Source organism: Peromyscus maniculatus, chromosome 20 (assembly GCF_049852395.1).
Source record: "Peromyscus maniculatus bairdii isolate BWxNUB_F1_BW_parent chromosome 20, HU_Pman_BW_mat_3.1, whole genome shotgun sequence".
NCBI lineage: Eukaryota > Metazoa > Chordata > Mammalia > Rodentia > Cricetidae > Peromyscus > Peromyscus maniculatus.
The window spans coordinates 10143521-10159566 of record NC_134871.1 but is presented as its reverse complement, the minus strand read 5'-3'; the positions used below and the strand labels follow the sequence as shown (position 1 = coordinate 10159566).

Below are 16046 nucleotides of genomic sequence, written 5' to 3'. Positions count from 1 at the left end.
TTTTTGCCAGTGGCCACATGTGTATGCTCAGCATTATTATTTTCTAGAAAATGGGATAAATAAGAAACTTGTAAGTGTAGCAGATAAAAATTCTGCTTTTTGAATTCTACATGATCCTAGACAAATGACTAGTCAAAGTACCCTCCAGTTCTCCAGGGGATACAGCTGTCTGTGTTATGTGTGGTCATATCTTCTTACAGCCACACAGGTTCCTCCTGGAGTCTCTAACTTGATTTCTATGCTTCAGCTATGTTCAATTATAGTCACAGAGTCTCTCTACTCTGGTTTGTAAATACATTTTTTTTCTCACATGTAACAATAGATATTCCCTAAGAGTTCTGGTAATGCTCATGTTAGAGTAATTATATACATTTTGGTGAGCATATGGAGAGTTTGATTTATACAAAAGAAATAAGTAACTATAAAAGGGGAATCTATATCTCAGCAGAAATACAAATATAAGCAATAAAGAACCAACACTATTGTCTTGAGTCACTGGGCCATCAACAGCCTTCTTTAAAATAACACATTGTTTACCTCACTACCATCCCTGTAATAAAAACCCACTAACATGGATAGGCCACCTGGAAGAACCCCCTGCTTCTGATAATGTAGTAGAAATGGACACGGGCTTTGGAAATTATAGGGCTCATTTTCAACACCAGACCTGTCTGAAGTGCCTGGGACTCTGTGCATTGGAACGGCTGGCCTAACACTGGCACATGGTGGGCACACATGAACTGATACTTATAATTCATGTAAAACATGGGCTCTCTAAGAGTCCTTGTTTTATATTCACACAGAGACCTATCACAGCTAGCTATGAATCTGAGGCTGTGTGCAGCCATATATTAGAAAGCTGTATCACTTCCTTCTCTCTGAGACACAGTTAGGGTGGCATTTCTTTGGCTTCGCTGGGCCTGTCTCTTTCAGAGTATGCCTTGCTTCCTGTTTCTTAGCAATTCCATTTTCTTTCTTCCTCTGAAACTCATCTAACCTTATTTTTCAGCATCTTAAAAATAACTAATAAAGGCAAGGACTACCGCTCCCTGAGTCTGCTGGGATGAGAACTTACTTTTCTCTTACCCCAGAGGCAATGTGTCATAAGCTGGCAGGGCACCTCACATTCATGTTGACTTTGAAACCAGGTGGCTGGGACCAGGAAGCCCTGAGCAAAGAGAGAACTGGGTAAAGAACGCAGGAAGCAGGAAATTCACAAGCTTTGTGTTTCTTGTTTGACAGCCGATCATCAACACAATCATGCAGACTGTTCAGAATGGGGTGAGCCATTCTGAGAAGCCAGGCGAAGTACACACAGATTAGCTTCAGAGTAACTCTGTCTACATGGTAAATTATGATCTAGGTTATTGGAAGGGAAGGGAAGGAGGCATGTGCTCAAAATAAAATATATAAATGTATGGAAACATCAAACTATATATATATATATATATATATATATATACATATATATACACACACACACATATATATACACACATATATACAAACTATACACACACACACACAGTTGAGACAAGGTTTCTCTGTGTAACAACCCTGGCTTTCCTCGAAGTGCTTTGTAGACCAGGCTGAGTTTCAACTCACAGAGATCCACCTGTTTCTGCCTTCCTAGTGCTGGGATTAAAGGTGTGCACCACAACCTCCCACTAAACACTAATTTTAAAAAATAGGCTAAACTAAAAACTTTTTCTTTAGTTTTAAAAACAGGTAGATTTAATTTTTAGTAAATTTCTAGTTTCCAATTTTCAGGATAATATCCCTCATTATTCTCATATGGCATTTTTTAAATTACATTTTTTAAAAAAATCATGTGGTGTTTAATGTAGAAAGTATATTTTATTTTATGTTTTTAAAGTAAAACAGGAACAAGTTTTTGTTTCTCTGTCATGGAAATCCATCTGAAGGTCAAAATTTCAGCCCTATGGTGAACTCAGCGACAAAGTCCCCCTCACCCTTTCTTATCCCTGCAAATCCCACACAAGCTCTTATAATCTGGATGACCCTACACATGTTTCATAAGCTGTAAAACTGAGTTTGTTAAAAAATTGGATAACATATGCAAGGCATTCTTTGCCTAAAATATGGTGTGTGTGTGTGTGTGTGTGTGTGTGTGTGTATGTGTGTGTGTGTGTGTGTGTGTGTGTGTGTGAATTGTGAATTTTAGAGAGAGCAAAGGGGGTTCATAGGAAGGGTGGATATTCTAAAAAGTAATATTAAATACTAAAACATGTTATTAAAATCAATAAAAAAACATAAAAAGGAGTTAAAAAAAAGTCAGTCAGCAACCTTAGTACCTAGAACCAAGAAACTGACTCAGGAAGAACATACTTTAAATCAATAGCAAAATAAAAAATGAGAAGTTGGAGCAAAGAGCTAAGGAGAGCAGAAGGAAATCGTTTCTTGATGACAGCAGTCGCGATAGTGTTGGGAGTTAGAGGGAACCCGTGAACTTGGTATTCATCATCCTTGCTTCCCTACAGGAACACCTGGTGTGCATTGCTAGCTAACCCACATAACTCATGGCACCCGTTTGCTATGATGAAAGGGGAGACTAGAGGAAAGGGGACATTTATTAGGTGGCTCACCAGGGGTTTTTCTTATTGTTTGATGGTTTGGTTTTCTTTGATCATAGTTTACCTTCTGTTTGTGTTCCTGCTGTCCTTGAGAGAACCTGGCAAAGTGGACTGTCATGATTCAGTGAGCTTGTAGGATCTCAAGAACCTGCTGGTTCTTGTGGCCTGAACAGTCATACTTTCTACCCACACTTAACCGAATGTTAGTCTATAACAAAGGAAAAGGACATACCAAACTTCCCCTTTTATGACTTAATTTAATCCTGTGCTTTTGATAAGTTCCCATTGTGGGGAAAAATGGTCACAAGATACCCAGAATTGTCTTGATGACCCATTTGGTGGCTATGATGATAGTTAAGTTTTTTTTTTCTATTATAAAAATAACAGTGGAAGAGATAATAATTGATGACAATAATAGCTAGTGACTATAGTAACAGTATTTTAGATTGAAGAATTGTAGACATTGCCTATAGTAATCAAAACAGTGCTGAAAGGTATTCTTATATCTATTTTACAAAAGCAAATGGAGGCTCTGAGACGGGAAAGTCAAATGCCAAAGGCCACAGTATCTAGAGTGAAAGCAAGGGCCATAGTAACAATTAAATTTGTAAAATCTTATTTATTTATTTATTTATTTATTTATTTATTTATTTATTTATTTATTTATGTTTTTCAAGACAGGGTTTCTCTGTGTAGTTTTGGTGCCTGTCCTGGATCTCACTTTGTAGACCAAGCTGGCCTCACACTCACAGAGATCCACCTGGCTCTGCCTCCTGTGTGCTGGGATTAAAGGCATGTGCTACCACCACTGACTGGCCTTATTTCTATTTTTAATTATAAATGCATATGTATGTTTGAGTGAGGGTATGTGAGCATGGGTGCCATTGCTCAAGAGGCCAAAAGAGAGTGGCAGATTCCTGAGTGCTGATGCTACAAGCAGTTGTAAGTTGCCCATTGTGAGTGCTGGGAACTGAACTCGAGTCCTCTGCAAGAACAATCCATGCTCTGAACCACTGTGCCATCTTTGCAGCCCACAGTAATGCTTTTGGATGGGCTGCATGCTCAGTTGCATAAATGTCAGTCACAGTCTCCAGAAAGCCGATCTTCTCAAAGTCATGAAAACTCTCATTTTGATTAATATGGACTCTTTTTCCCCACGGTCATCTCATTGTTTCTCTTCTGGAATTGAAGCTTGCAAACTTTGGAGACCAGGACTCCAAGGCAATGCGTTCAGAGTTCTTGAAGAACATCATAAGCCATAATTAGTTTGCAATAATTAGCAAGAAACAAATACTTTATATAAAAAAGCATTCATTCACTTAAAATGATTTTTAATTTTATAATGACTAGTATATAATTATCGCAGAGACAGAGCTATTTAGTTTGAAAAAAGTAACTTCAAAGATGAGAGCCCATTTAGTGTTTATTTGCTCTAGGGTTCTAATTACTTTGAAAACTACCAAAACTTTATATACAATTACAAATAACATTCAATAATAGCTTTGAGGGAAGGTGAGCCAGTCCTTTATTTTTAGAATCACCACGAACAACAAAGAAAATAAATAATAAGTGATAAATACCAGGTTCACTTTCATATGTCATCATTATTACTTTTCCACATTGTCAGAAAAATGAAAAATAAAAAAAACACAGAGTATGTCTCACTGGTCATTTCTAAAATAAGACCAACAAAACAAGGCCAGTGGGGAACAATAAACACGTTATTGTTTTTCTGTTATATATTAGCAAATCCTGGTAGCTTCAATTTGGTTTCATTGCATTTCCAATATGTGCATGCATCAATTCATCTTCTTTTCTCCCCATAGTTAAGATTTATGCACTTTATTAATCACCTCATGACAGTCATCTCAGCAGTTTCATTTAACAGAGTAAACCAGTCACACACCATCAGACTTCTGGGGATGTCACACAGCAAGCTTTGGATTCCTGGCAACTTGAATAACCCTTGCCAATATACGATTTTCATAGTGATCCATTGCAGAGCTATCTAATACATCACAACTGGCTATGCTCTTTTCTTAATTGATAGGTTGGAAGAGAGACACCCTCAACATCAAGCCAATGTCCCCTGAAGCAGCCTTGGCAGGCACTTCCTTTACTAGCAGCTGTCCAAAATGGCAGAAGTCAGATCTTCTGGTTTCCTTAGATAATGTGAAGATCTACACAGCAGTTAGCAACCCTTCCTTCTTGAAGGGACTTTGATAAGCAACAGTTACTTTCCTTGGATTCACTGAAGCCCAGATGGTCTAAGCAGCTAAGCTTGATGTAGGCACAATGAACCAGTCATCTGTGCTGGTATCTTACATTAATGAATGCTAAGTGGAATCTGGGCTGCCAGCTTAAGCTTTTGCCTTCCTAATTCATGATAAACACACACACACACACACACACACACACACACACACACACACACACACAGACACACAGACACACAGACACACACACACACACACAGACACACACACACACACACACACACACACATACACACACACACACGCCAGTTTTCTTTCTGAGAAGATACACTTTTAAACAATGTGGTCTCAAATAATTTTCAACTATGCCTTATTAAATCCCCAGAAGCACTTTTGAATTAATTGTCTCTTTCCTTTGACATACCAAGTAGAGAGTTGGATTTCTAATATAGTTGTAATCAGAAAGAAGTAAATTTTAAAAATTATTCATTTAAGAGAGGTGCCGCATCTCCTGAGATTCTTTGGCCTTGCCTGTTTCTATGATGAAGTGGAAGGGCTTAGGGGGCACTTTCTGCAACTAAAGAACTCAAATAAGCAAGATTCAATGACTTAGACATTTGCCAGGGACCAGCTAAGTGAAAATTATAGCCCTTATGTAACAGCAGGGCACATGAGACCAAAACTAAAAACAATGAGCAGTTTGGTATCAAGACAATTTAATGGGAAATCCAGAGAGGAAAATGGGTCACTCTTGTATTATTTCTATGATTTTTGAAGGGCAATCACAGTCTCCAAGTTTTAGAATTGGTGACACTAGAAACTCCTCCACTATATAAAGTAGTTGGGAGTTTAACCGGGATTAGGCTAGAATTTGTGTGACCTGTTTCCCACTTTGACCTTATATAAACTGTAATGTCATGGTCGGAGCCATTAAAACCATCATGAAATTGAAGGGTGGAGTAAACAGTGCTTACTCTCCAGTTGGCCTCAAAAGTGTTTCCTGAGAAATCCGACAGATGCGTGTTTACCTGCAACATGGCCACAGGGGTTCATCCAAACACCACATCTATCTGCTCCATGTTTAGATGACATTTCCCAAATGAGGTGATACTACTTACAATTAAAGCATTCAGTGTTCTCATTGGGATTCTTCCCATTTAGTGGAAATCAAGTTAATTACCATTTAATAAGTGCAAAATGTAAAAAGAGTCAAGTTCAGAGGGAAAAAGTAAGTTCTCAATGAAAATGTAGGGCAGATAGTTTAGACGTGGCTTATGTATAAACAAAACAAAACACAACCTTAATTCCAGAGTTCCATGACTACAAAGTAAGTAGGAAAATAAATTTTTTTAGTCTTTTTTTTTTTTTCAGTAACTTTTGGGTTTTGGTTCCTCCCTGCTTTTATTTACTAGATGTGTGGTCCTATAATTCTCCTTTAGTTCCACCTCTTCCTGTAGAATGAACATTTTAACCAAGCCGACTTCCCCGTTCCTTGGCTTCTCCTTCTTGCTTCGTTGGCCTAATTATTTTAATAAGCAGCTTAACTGAAATGCTAGTTTACATTCATATTTCAGTTTAATTACGGAGAGTCCCCAGCACCGTGGGCTCCCTAAGCCTTTTCCCATTTGTGACAGAGTCCCACTGCATTTGCTACAAAGATGATGACAGAGAGGGTGACATCACCTCACGCCCACACTCCTCCTCTCCTCTTCCTTCCCCTTCGCTGTAGGCCAGTGGTTCTCAGCTTTCCTAATGCTGCGACCCTTTAAGATAATTGCTCACACTGTGGTGACCCCCCAACCATAAAATATTTCATTGCTACCCCACTAGCTGTGATTTTGCTACTGTTATGAATCATAATGCAAATAGCTGATATGCAGGATATCCAATAGGAGACTCACAAAAGGCTCATGACCCCCAGGTTGAGAACCATTGGGCTAATACATCACACTACCCACTCTTCCTTACCTCTTCCCTCCTTTAATATTCTTACAGTGCTAGTCCTTTGCTGTCTAGAGGAATAGATCCCCGCCTAGATCCGCAGAAAAGACAAGTCTGGTAAATGTATGTGAGAAAAAAAATAGCATATTTACTGGGATCAGCTTATAAATAGCCTCAGATAAGCAGGTTCTCCCATCCTGTTTGGACCCACCATTTAATGAACAGTATTTTTTAAAGAGAGAAAAACAGGAAGTGGAAAAAAGAATAGCATGGAAAGTCACTTATTAATCACAGTCCCCAGGGGACAGAACACAGAATTCCCCTTCTGGCTTAATTATTCTTTGGTATATTTAATAAAACCAAATCAGGAGAGTTTCCAGCAGCTGGCTGATGTCTCAGATGTCTGGTTTCTGAGTGTCCTCTGTGAGGAAATATTTACTAACACCCTGGAGTTTCTCTATTACCATCTATTACCATTTACTTCCCAGAAAAAAACCCTGTCATTTTTCTAGTGTTGGAGGAAAATGCTAAGAGGACTCAGATCTGTGCAGACTGTCATGTGTTTCCCTTGCTTCGAACTACAAAGGCAAACCTCTGAGGCTGGTATCAGGTCCACAGTGAGCTACTAACAGGTGGCTGACAACTTTTGGGCACTTAGCGATGGGACACAAGCAAGTCCCTGCTTCACCTGGCAATAGTAGAAGCTGAGTCTCTTCTCCATTGTGTCCTGAAAATGGATCTATAAACCAGAAGGAAAAAAGCTACATGGTGGTTCTTTAGACACTGAATTCCATGGCTTAGTACAAATGACAGCATGTCAGAATCAAGGGATTTGGATAAATCTAGCAAAACATATTTTGGAATCCTTGAATCAAAAAGTGCTATGTTCAGGTGTACAGATAAAGCTCAGGGGTAAAGTGTTGTTTAGCATGTACAAGGCCCTGGGTTTGACCCTCAACATCACACACACACACACACACACACACACACACACACACACACACACAGAGAGAGAGAGAGAGAGAGAGACAGAGAGACAGAGAGAGACAGAGAGAGACAGAGAGAGACAGAGAGAGACAGAGACAGAGACAGAGAGAGACAGAGACAGAGACAGAGACAGAGAGAAAAACAGCAACAAAACCACAGGTAATCCCCTAAACTCCATAATGACAGCTCCCTCAATTCATCATTGCTATTCAGCCATGCTAAAGTTTTGTCTTTACTCTGTAAAAACTAACCAAACAAAACAACAACAAAACAAGCTTTTCAAATCAGGCCCGATTTCATTCATTCATGACATCAGGGAAGCTTAGCCATATTCAGCAGTAGCTTCAATACCTCATAGGGACCAAGAGTAGAACTTGGATGAATGTTCTCAAGAACCTTATATATGTCCCTCAAGTGGCTTCATTATATGTCCGAGGTGCTGGAAAGAAGAGCAGGGTGATGTCTTGGAAAGATAGACTGAAGAGCAAAGTGCTAAGGCTATGAGTTTTTCATGCAGTCAGCTTTGGTGACTCAAGTTAACTGTAAGAATTGTTATCTTGATGTTTACCTTATGGTGGGTCAGAAAATGGCAGCTTTTCTCACATTAATCACAGCAAAGCATAGGCATTGATCAATATTTGTGATGGAAGGATAATGCATAAAATTGAAAATAAAAAAAAGCAGAGCCGCCACTTTATATTTAGTTCTAAGAACATGGTTTTCCCCAATGATTTAGTCTCTTGAAAATTATAACTTACTTAGGATTTATGCTGGCAGGTAAGGTTTTCTCTTTTTTAAAATAATGGGTGAAAATTGGAGCCAGATCTATGCTGCTGGAAGGGAGCTGAAGATAGAAAGTGCCACATATTCTCCTATACAGTTAGCTCATGGGTCTCAAGGTGATGTCTTCTACCCTGGGGCTCAAAGCCTATCCTTACCAGCAACCCCACTTCCCTCCACAAGTATGCTATTGGTAAATCCAGGTTCTGGTGGCTGGGTAAGAACTGACCTGGAGAGGAGGGAGGGGCATGGAGTATTAGTGGGGAAAATCGCTCCCCGCCAAATCTTCAAGCAGAGCTGCCCTATTGGACCACTGCCCCTCACAACTTAGGCACTGAAGGCATAGCTCAAAAGCAATACAATATCTACACTAAAATGGATCTAGTACAACTCAGTTTAAGAGTTGTGGGCACTCATTTGGGTTAGCTTTGCCTCCCATAGAGTGGACTGCTGTCATATCAGACCCATCAACCTGTCACATTAGGTGGGGAAGACACTTAGTCAGCAATGAGGCACGAACTGACATTTAGGGACACAGGCAGGGAGCCTGCCATGGTGTCCAGAGAAAAACCCTTCCTTCCAGACTGATGGCCAGGAATGCCATTTTCTTGTTCGTTGAGTGTAAATCTTTTTTCTTTTCTACCCCAAAGCTCCAGAGCCTAGCTGTATAGCTTTACTTTCCCATGAGCTGAGCAAGCTGAAAGATTGACAAAGCTTTTGCAGACATGATCAGCTTAGGCATGCAACATGGTCAGCAAATGGAACCTAAAGTTAATTGCTTCACCAGTGGAAGAGCTCTGCGGGCGTTCTTCATGGGCAGATCTGGGTCTGCTTCATGCACTATGGTGCTTAGAAGAATTTACCAGTGGTTACATGTTAGGAGGATTTGTTTCTGGAAGGAATTTTTCCTGGTGTGGCATTAATAATTGATGAATAGAGCAATACATAAAACCACACTGTATGAGGCACCCAGTAGTGGCGTAAACAGGACTAAACTGGTCAACAAAAGTAAAAGAAACAAAAGAAAACATTAAAATCCAAGTAGGTAATGTGTGAAGTATAAATATCATCTTGTATGTATTATAAATATTCAGAAAACACACACACACAAATCATGTAGGGTCGTTCAACCACAGGCAGCTCTTACACATTTTCTTGTAAGCTGATTCCTGTGTGGCAGGTTGGATCTGGGGACATTAATCTAGCTATAAGGATTTTTAAAATAACTGTTTATAGACTCTCTCATTAGAGAAGACTGATCTATTTGACTCTGTCTTGTGTGCTGTCAACAGAATTGTCCACAAAGTTTAGAATCCAGGAACTTTATTACATAATGATACAAGAAAGTAAAAAAGGGAGAAGCTAGGTTTAGTTTGCAAGGCTGGCAATTAGGAAGAAGAAAGCTATTTAAAAAAAACTTGAAAACTGGGGAAGTAGTAAGCAAGTCATCTTGATACAGAAGGAGTAGAGCTTGCCAACTTTCTGCATACTGATTCACCCAGAATTCTCCATCAATTAGCTACCACACAATATGAAATAAAAAGAGTATTGAATTGTTCTAATCAGCTAAATTACAAGGTTGAAGCTCTAAATTAATGCTTTGTTGCTTGAGCTGCAAATTATTGCTGAATGTGTATTTTATATATTCATTTAATTTCTCTATTTATATATTTTTCTAATATCCATCAGAAAAACTCTGTAATGCAAAAAATTCAATATGTATAGATTATATTTTTTTTTTACCATCATGTATCTGAGATGCTTTGAAGATCTGAATTAACCAATATTGTCCTTTATTTGAAAATGGAGTTATGGTCAAACAGAACCCTCAAACCTCAAATATCAATGGTAATGAAGGTGCATAATTCTACACAGGAAAGTACTAAATTCTTGAGACTAAATTTAGCACTTTAAGTTCACAGCAACTAAAATAAAAGCCTTGGTGAGAAAATATGTTGAATCCTAGCACATAAGAGATTGCTGACTGAGGGCCATGATAGTCCTAGCAATCACTTAGTATTTACTATGCAGTTTGCACCAGGGTGGGCCCTAAGGAGCATCACTGACATACAAGACAGATCTTGCTCCTAATGAATTCAATATACTGCTAACAGAAGGAAGGAAAGTGTGTGAGGAAATGTAAAAATTTTCAAAGCCTCACCAGCCAAGTATGGTGTTCATCATGTATCCCTGTCACTCAAGTTTAGAGCACAGAATAGGTGGAAAGACTTAGCTATTCCTTAAGATAGGAGACAAGATTATAGCAAGGTTATATATATATATGGTAAAGCCAGTCTTGATGCCTAAGTATCGAATGTTATTTACTTTACTTATTTTTCCCCAATCTAATCAACAATACCACAGAGTCTGTGGTTGGCATTATTTTAGATACCTGGAATACAATATGCTATAAAACTAACACAAATCTTTAAAGTGGATACAATTCTAGAGTATATTCAAAGAGTACATTACATATGGGGATTATTTTCAGATAGTGGGTGCTATTAAAGACAAAGTTTACTTAGTATGATTTCCTGACTTTAAAATTCACTTTAAGAAGCATATTTATGCTATGATCAGAAACATGAACACTGGTTTAATGTGTGATGTGTCCATTTTAGGTCATCTTTGAGTTTGATTTCAGGTAACATAATGTGGAACACTATGTAAAGGAGTTGAGAGAAGGACATGTTTTAGTTAGGAATATTTGGGAAACATCATTGGCTTTTTTGGAATGTTTATTTTATTTTTATTAGAACTTTGACAATTTCATACAATGTACTTTGATCCTATTTATCTCCCTTCCCTAAATTTTTCAAGATGCTTCTCTTTTGTGCTGTCTAAATTTTTGTCAACCTGACACAAACTAGAGTCATGTTGGAAGAAAGAACCTTAAATGAGAAGGTGCTCCCACCAGATTGGCTTGTGGGAAAGTCTGGGATGCATTTTATCTACTGAAGATTGATGTGGGATGGTCCAGCTCACTGTAGGTGGTGCTACCCCTGGCCTGGAGGTCCTGAGTGCTGTAAGAAAGCCAGTTAGCCAGCCATGAGGAGCAAACCAGTAGGTAGCCCTCTCCCCTGGTCTCTGCATCAGCCAGTTCCTGATCTGCCTTGTTTGAGTTCCTGTCTTAACTTCCTTCAATGATGAACTGTGATTTGGAAGTGGAAGTGATCTAAATCCTTTCCTCTCCAAGTTGCTTTCAATCATGGTATTTTATCACAACAATAGAAACTCTAAGATGCCTTTCTATACAACCTGTTCTCCCCCACTTCCCCCATCAAGGCCAGGTTGTGTTGCTTCACATATTCTTGGATGTGTGGCTTTCTGGTAAAGAATGAACAGCCTACTCTTAAAGAAAACTGACTCTTCCTTTCTCAGTACTTAACAATTGATTCAGAGACCAGGGGAAAGGGCTACCTACTGGTTTGCTCCTCATGGCTGGCTAACTGGCTTTCTTACAGCACCCAGAACCCCCAGGCCAGGGGTAGCACCATCTACAGTGAGCTGGACCATCCCACATCAATCTTCAGTAGATAAAATGCATCCTAGACTCTCCCTCAGTAGTTAGTAATTATCAATAACCCCTGATCTAGGAGTAGATGCTCATGTCCAAGTCCTTTCTCCAACCTGGATTTTGGCCTAGATTTCGGCTTACCTATGTCTTGTGCATGGTGTCACAAAACCCATGAGTATATATAATGTGTGCAGCTACTTTGTTGTATCCAAAAGACACCATTTTGTTGTAATCATCCATAGCCTCAGGTTCTTATACTCTTTCTGCTCCCCTCTTCTGCAATGCTTATCACTGCTTTTCATTCAATCCTTTCTGGGGGAAGACATCACTGGTGACAACGACACAGAATTTGCATAACAGAGAAAAGATAGTTTGATTAGAGTCTACTTTGAGCATAGAACACATTGTGTACAGAGGTCTGGAATGACCTGACAAATAAACGGTACTAGAGCCTGGAAGAAGCTAAGTGTCTGTTCAGGGAAGTAGGTTGGTGAGGCAGAAATGGGCATATGCACATCTAAGAGCAGGTGGTCAGATTTAGATAAAAAAAGATAAACACTAACTAGACTTTGTGTTTCATCAGGAAAACAAACAAACAAACAAAAACACCCACAACAAGAAATTAGAGGTGCACATGTTAGAAGTATAGAGGGGGAAAATGGGAAGTAAGTAGGATCATATTTCATTGTATGCATGTATGAAATTCTCAAGAATAAAGAAAAACAGTAAGAAAGAATTACAAAGCAGTATAGTTGTTCTATCCATGGAGACTCAGTTTGTCAGAACTGGCAGGAAGCACCTTCCCCCACTCAGCCACCCCACTGGCCCAGATTACAGTGCTTTTAAGTATGTGTCCAAGATGAAGAGCACTAGAATCAATATTGCTCAAAGTAAAACTTAACAAGTTCCTCCGTAGACCTACTGGATCAGGGACTCAGCAATCCATGTTCCAAAGAGCCCTTCCGAACTTTCTGATGCTTGGGAGAGTTGCAGAGCCGATGGGAATGGGGATTATCACCGTGGTCACTTTCACAATCATTTGTTAAATTGTAAATGTTATATATTACAGGTGGAGGGGCATTCGAAAGCTGCATGCTTCTGATATTTTATATACTGACTCTATTAGAAGGTAAACATGCAACTTCTGCCATGCACATTGGTTAACACATCTTAACTACTTTGAACTTTATAAAATATAAAAGTGCTTAAAAGAAATTCATGCAGTCACTTATGACTTTTAGCAATTTTATGCATTTGTAGGAGTTTATTTACTTAAAGGTGAAAGGGATTACAGATATCTAATAATATTATTTTGTCATTTGCAAAAACAAGTAAACCAGAGTAGAAATGCTAATGACAAATTAAAAGCAGTATTCAATAGACTGACAAGATATTAGAATCTTAAAACAAAGACATGAAGACCTTGGAGGGAAAGAGAACCATTGGAAAAGTTGTAGGGGCACTGAATAAGAATAATTAGCACAGTGTCAGTGCAGAGGATTAGTAACATGCAGAACGCTGAATCTGTCAACACAGTCAACAGTGAAAGTGTGAAATGTGGAAAGCCATCATGATGGAAGTGGTCCTCTTGACCCACTGACTGGCTGAAACACTTTCTTTCTGATGAAAATGCTCATAGGTGGTAGGTAGGTCCTTCAAGGCTAAAAGCTACAGACACAAAATAGTTTAGCCATCATAGGCTCATTAGATGGGTCAGTAGGTGAAGCATTGGCCAGTATTAATCATGGATACCACAAGTTGAAAGCAACTTGTACTGGACTCATTAAAAGTTGCCTGAAAGAGATGGTGCCTGCATTTATAGTGAGCATCTTCATTAACACGCTGCTTTAAAAATTCATGAATTATGTGAGACCTGGCAAAATGACTTATGGCATGATGAATGTGCTTTATTTTTTAGATGGCTTTTAAATCATGCAGGCTCCTGGACAAAATGACCTGTACAAGACACAGATCAGAAAGTCAATGCTCTCCCCTTCAGCATTTTCTACTGGAGCAGACACCAGCATTGTCACCCATTTCATATGCTATTGTCAGAGAGACATTCTACAGGCAGACTACCCAGGAATATCTCATTTTGATCACATTAGGCTGTTGCAAAGAAGACAAAGATAATAACACCTGGAAAGTGACAGTGGAAACTGAGAAATTTAAGAAGTATAGGCCAGGGATAAAAATCAAATAAGTATGTAAATGCACCAATGCTGGGAGTTGGTATAACTGCACATATTTTATAATACCATGTGTTTTAGAGGTGCCCTCAACCCTGAGTAGACTTAAAAAAAACAGCAACAACAACAACAAAAACCAAAAACAGAGGATCAGAGAGAAAATTTGAACCTGTGTCTTATCCATGGAAACCAGGAATAAATGTGGACACCTTCCAGGGAGAACCAATAACTCTCTCCTTTGTTCATTTCTGCTCAATTTCTCAGGTGCCATCTTGTTACATGAACCCCAGCATCCTTTCCTAAATGCCAACATTTATTTCTTTGCTCATGAGCTCATTTATGCTGAACTTATTGAGGGTCTACTGTGTGACATTAGTTGTTCTCAAAGAGCTTACAGCAGGGCTGGAGCGGATAAGAACAGAGCACACGAAGCATTTAGAGAAAAGTAAAAGACGATATACAATAAAGGAATGAACTGAATATAATTAAGTGCCAGCCTGTACGGTGCCATGAGCAACACTTAATTAAACTCAGGCCACAATTCACATCCCACTTCTAAGAAAAGAGTCTCCTACAATTTTTTACTTTGTACTCTAATACTCAGAGTTCAGTCCAGTCATGTAACTTAGCAATGACTGTATTTCTAAGCTCAAAAGGAGATCTACTATTCTTGAAGTATAAATGTTAAAAAAAAAACTGCTTAGTTTTTAGGGGAGTGAAGGTAGGTCAGATTGTATTTAGTGGTCGACTCTTCAAATTTAATACTTCTGGAGAAAAGATATCATAGACTTATAAAATTCAGAGAAATCACCAAGGCCAACACATCATGTAGAACAGAGCCCTGAACCTAACTAAAGAGTTATGATGAAAATTTTCTTTCTGCATTTACTAAATCAAAGTACAGCAAGAAACTGGTTTAGGGAACACTATGAAGCCATATGGCATGCTCACTAATACAAAATGCCTGGAAGGAAACTAAGTTAACACATATGGCTTCACATTTACAAACGAAGACTCATCCATCATCAAAGACTTGGACTGCTCATTGCTATGACATTACAAAGAAGTTACTAGAAGTGTCTGTTTTCATTTGTGTACTGTCCCCATCAACACAGGCAAGTAAGGAAAGGACATGTGCGCATTTCCGGGACTTGATCTGGAGTATACAACACAGTCTTCAAAGGGCTGAAGGAATCGAAGCCTCTCTGATGTGCTATACCACTCTCATGTTAGAGACTACGTACATTATGGAATCTTCAAAAGAGTGGACTCACACATCTGGCCAAAGCCATAAACACTACTAGGGATTTTAAAAGATAAGGAAAGTAATTACATGCAAAAGAATTAGAAGACAGCTCAGGAGGAGGGTCCTGTGCTTATCCCCAAATACATCGCGTTCTCTTTTCCTAGAGAAAGCACGCAGCCCTAGTCCATCTCCACACAGTTCTGATTAGAGGAGACATGAACAAGAATGCTTGTTTTAGAATCCCACTACGGACAAAAGTAAAAGGAGAAACAAAATACTCCCAGGTCTTCACTGCTGGCAAAACCTTCTCAGGATCTCAACAACAAAGTTATTTCCCCTTCTAATTTTGACCTTTTCTATCTGGCAGATGTTGATTTTTTTCTCTGCCTGTGTTTCTAATGGAGCTTGAAATTAACATGACTTTTTTGTTTACCTCTTAATTTGTGTGCTGCCATCATCAATGTTGTCAGGGTAGTTCTGGGAACAGGGTTTGTTTACTGCTTCTGTTGAGCAAGCAAGTGGAGAGAGGCCGAAAAGATGCTGTGCTCATTGTGTTCTGGCCTAAATTCCTCTTGC

General features: G+C 38.9%; 1 protein-coding gene across 7 annotated transcripts in view; it reads right to left on the bottom strand.

Annotated features, from left to right (window-relative positions):
* Positions 1-16046, bottom strand: part of Samd12 (sterile alpha motif domain containing 12) — a 435192-nt gene that overhangs the window by 105720 nt on the left and 313426 nt on the right. Inside the window, exon 5 of one of the 7 annotated variants that reach the window (XM_076555776.1) lies at positions 972-1168. The exons of the other annotated variants lie outside the window; for them this stretch is intronic. Coding sequence (XP_076411891.1) covers positions 1128-1168 — 41 coding nt within the window. The 3' untranslated portion in view covers positions 972-1127. Of the gene's footprint in view, positions 1-971; positions 1169-16046 lie in introns of those variants that run through there. 7 annotated transcript variants of the gene reach the window in all.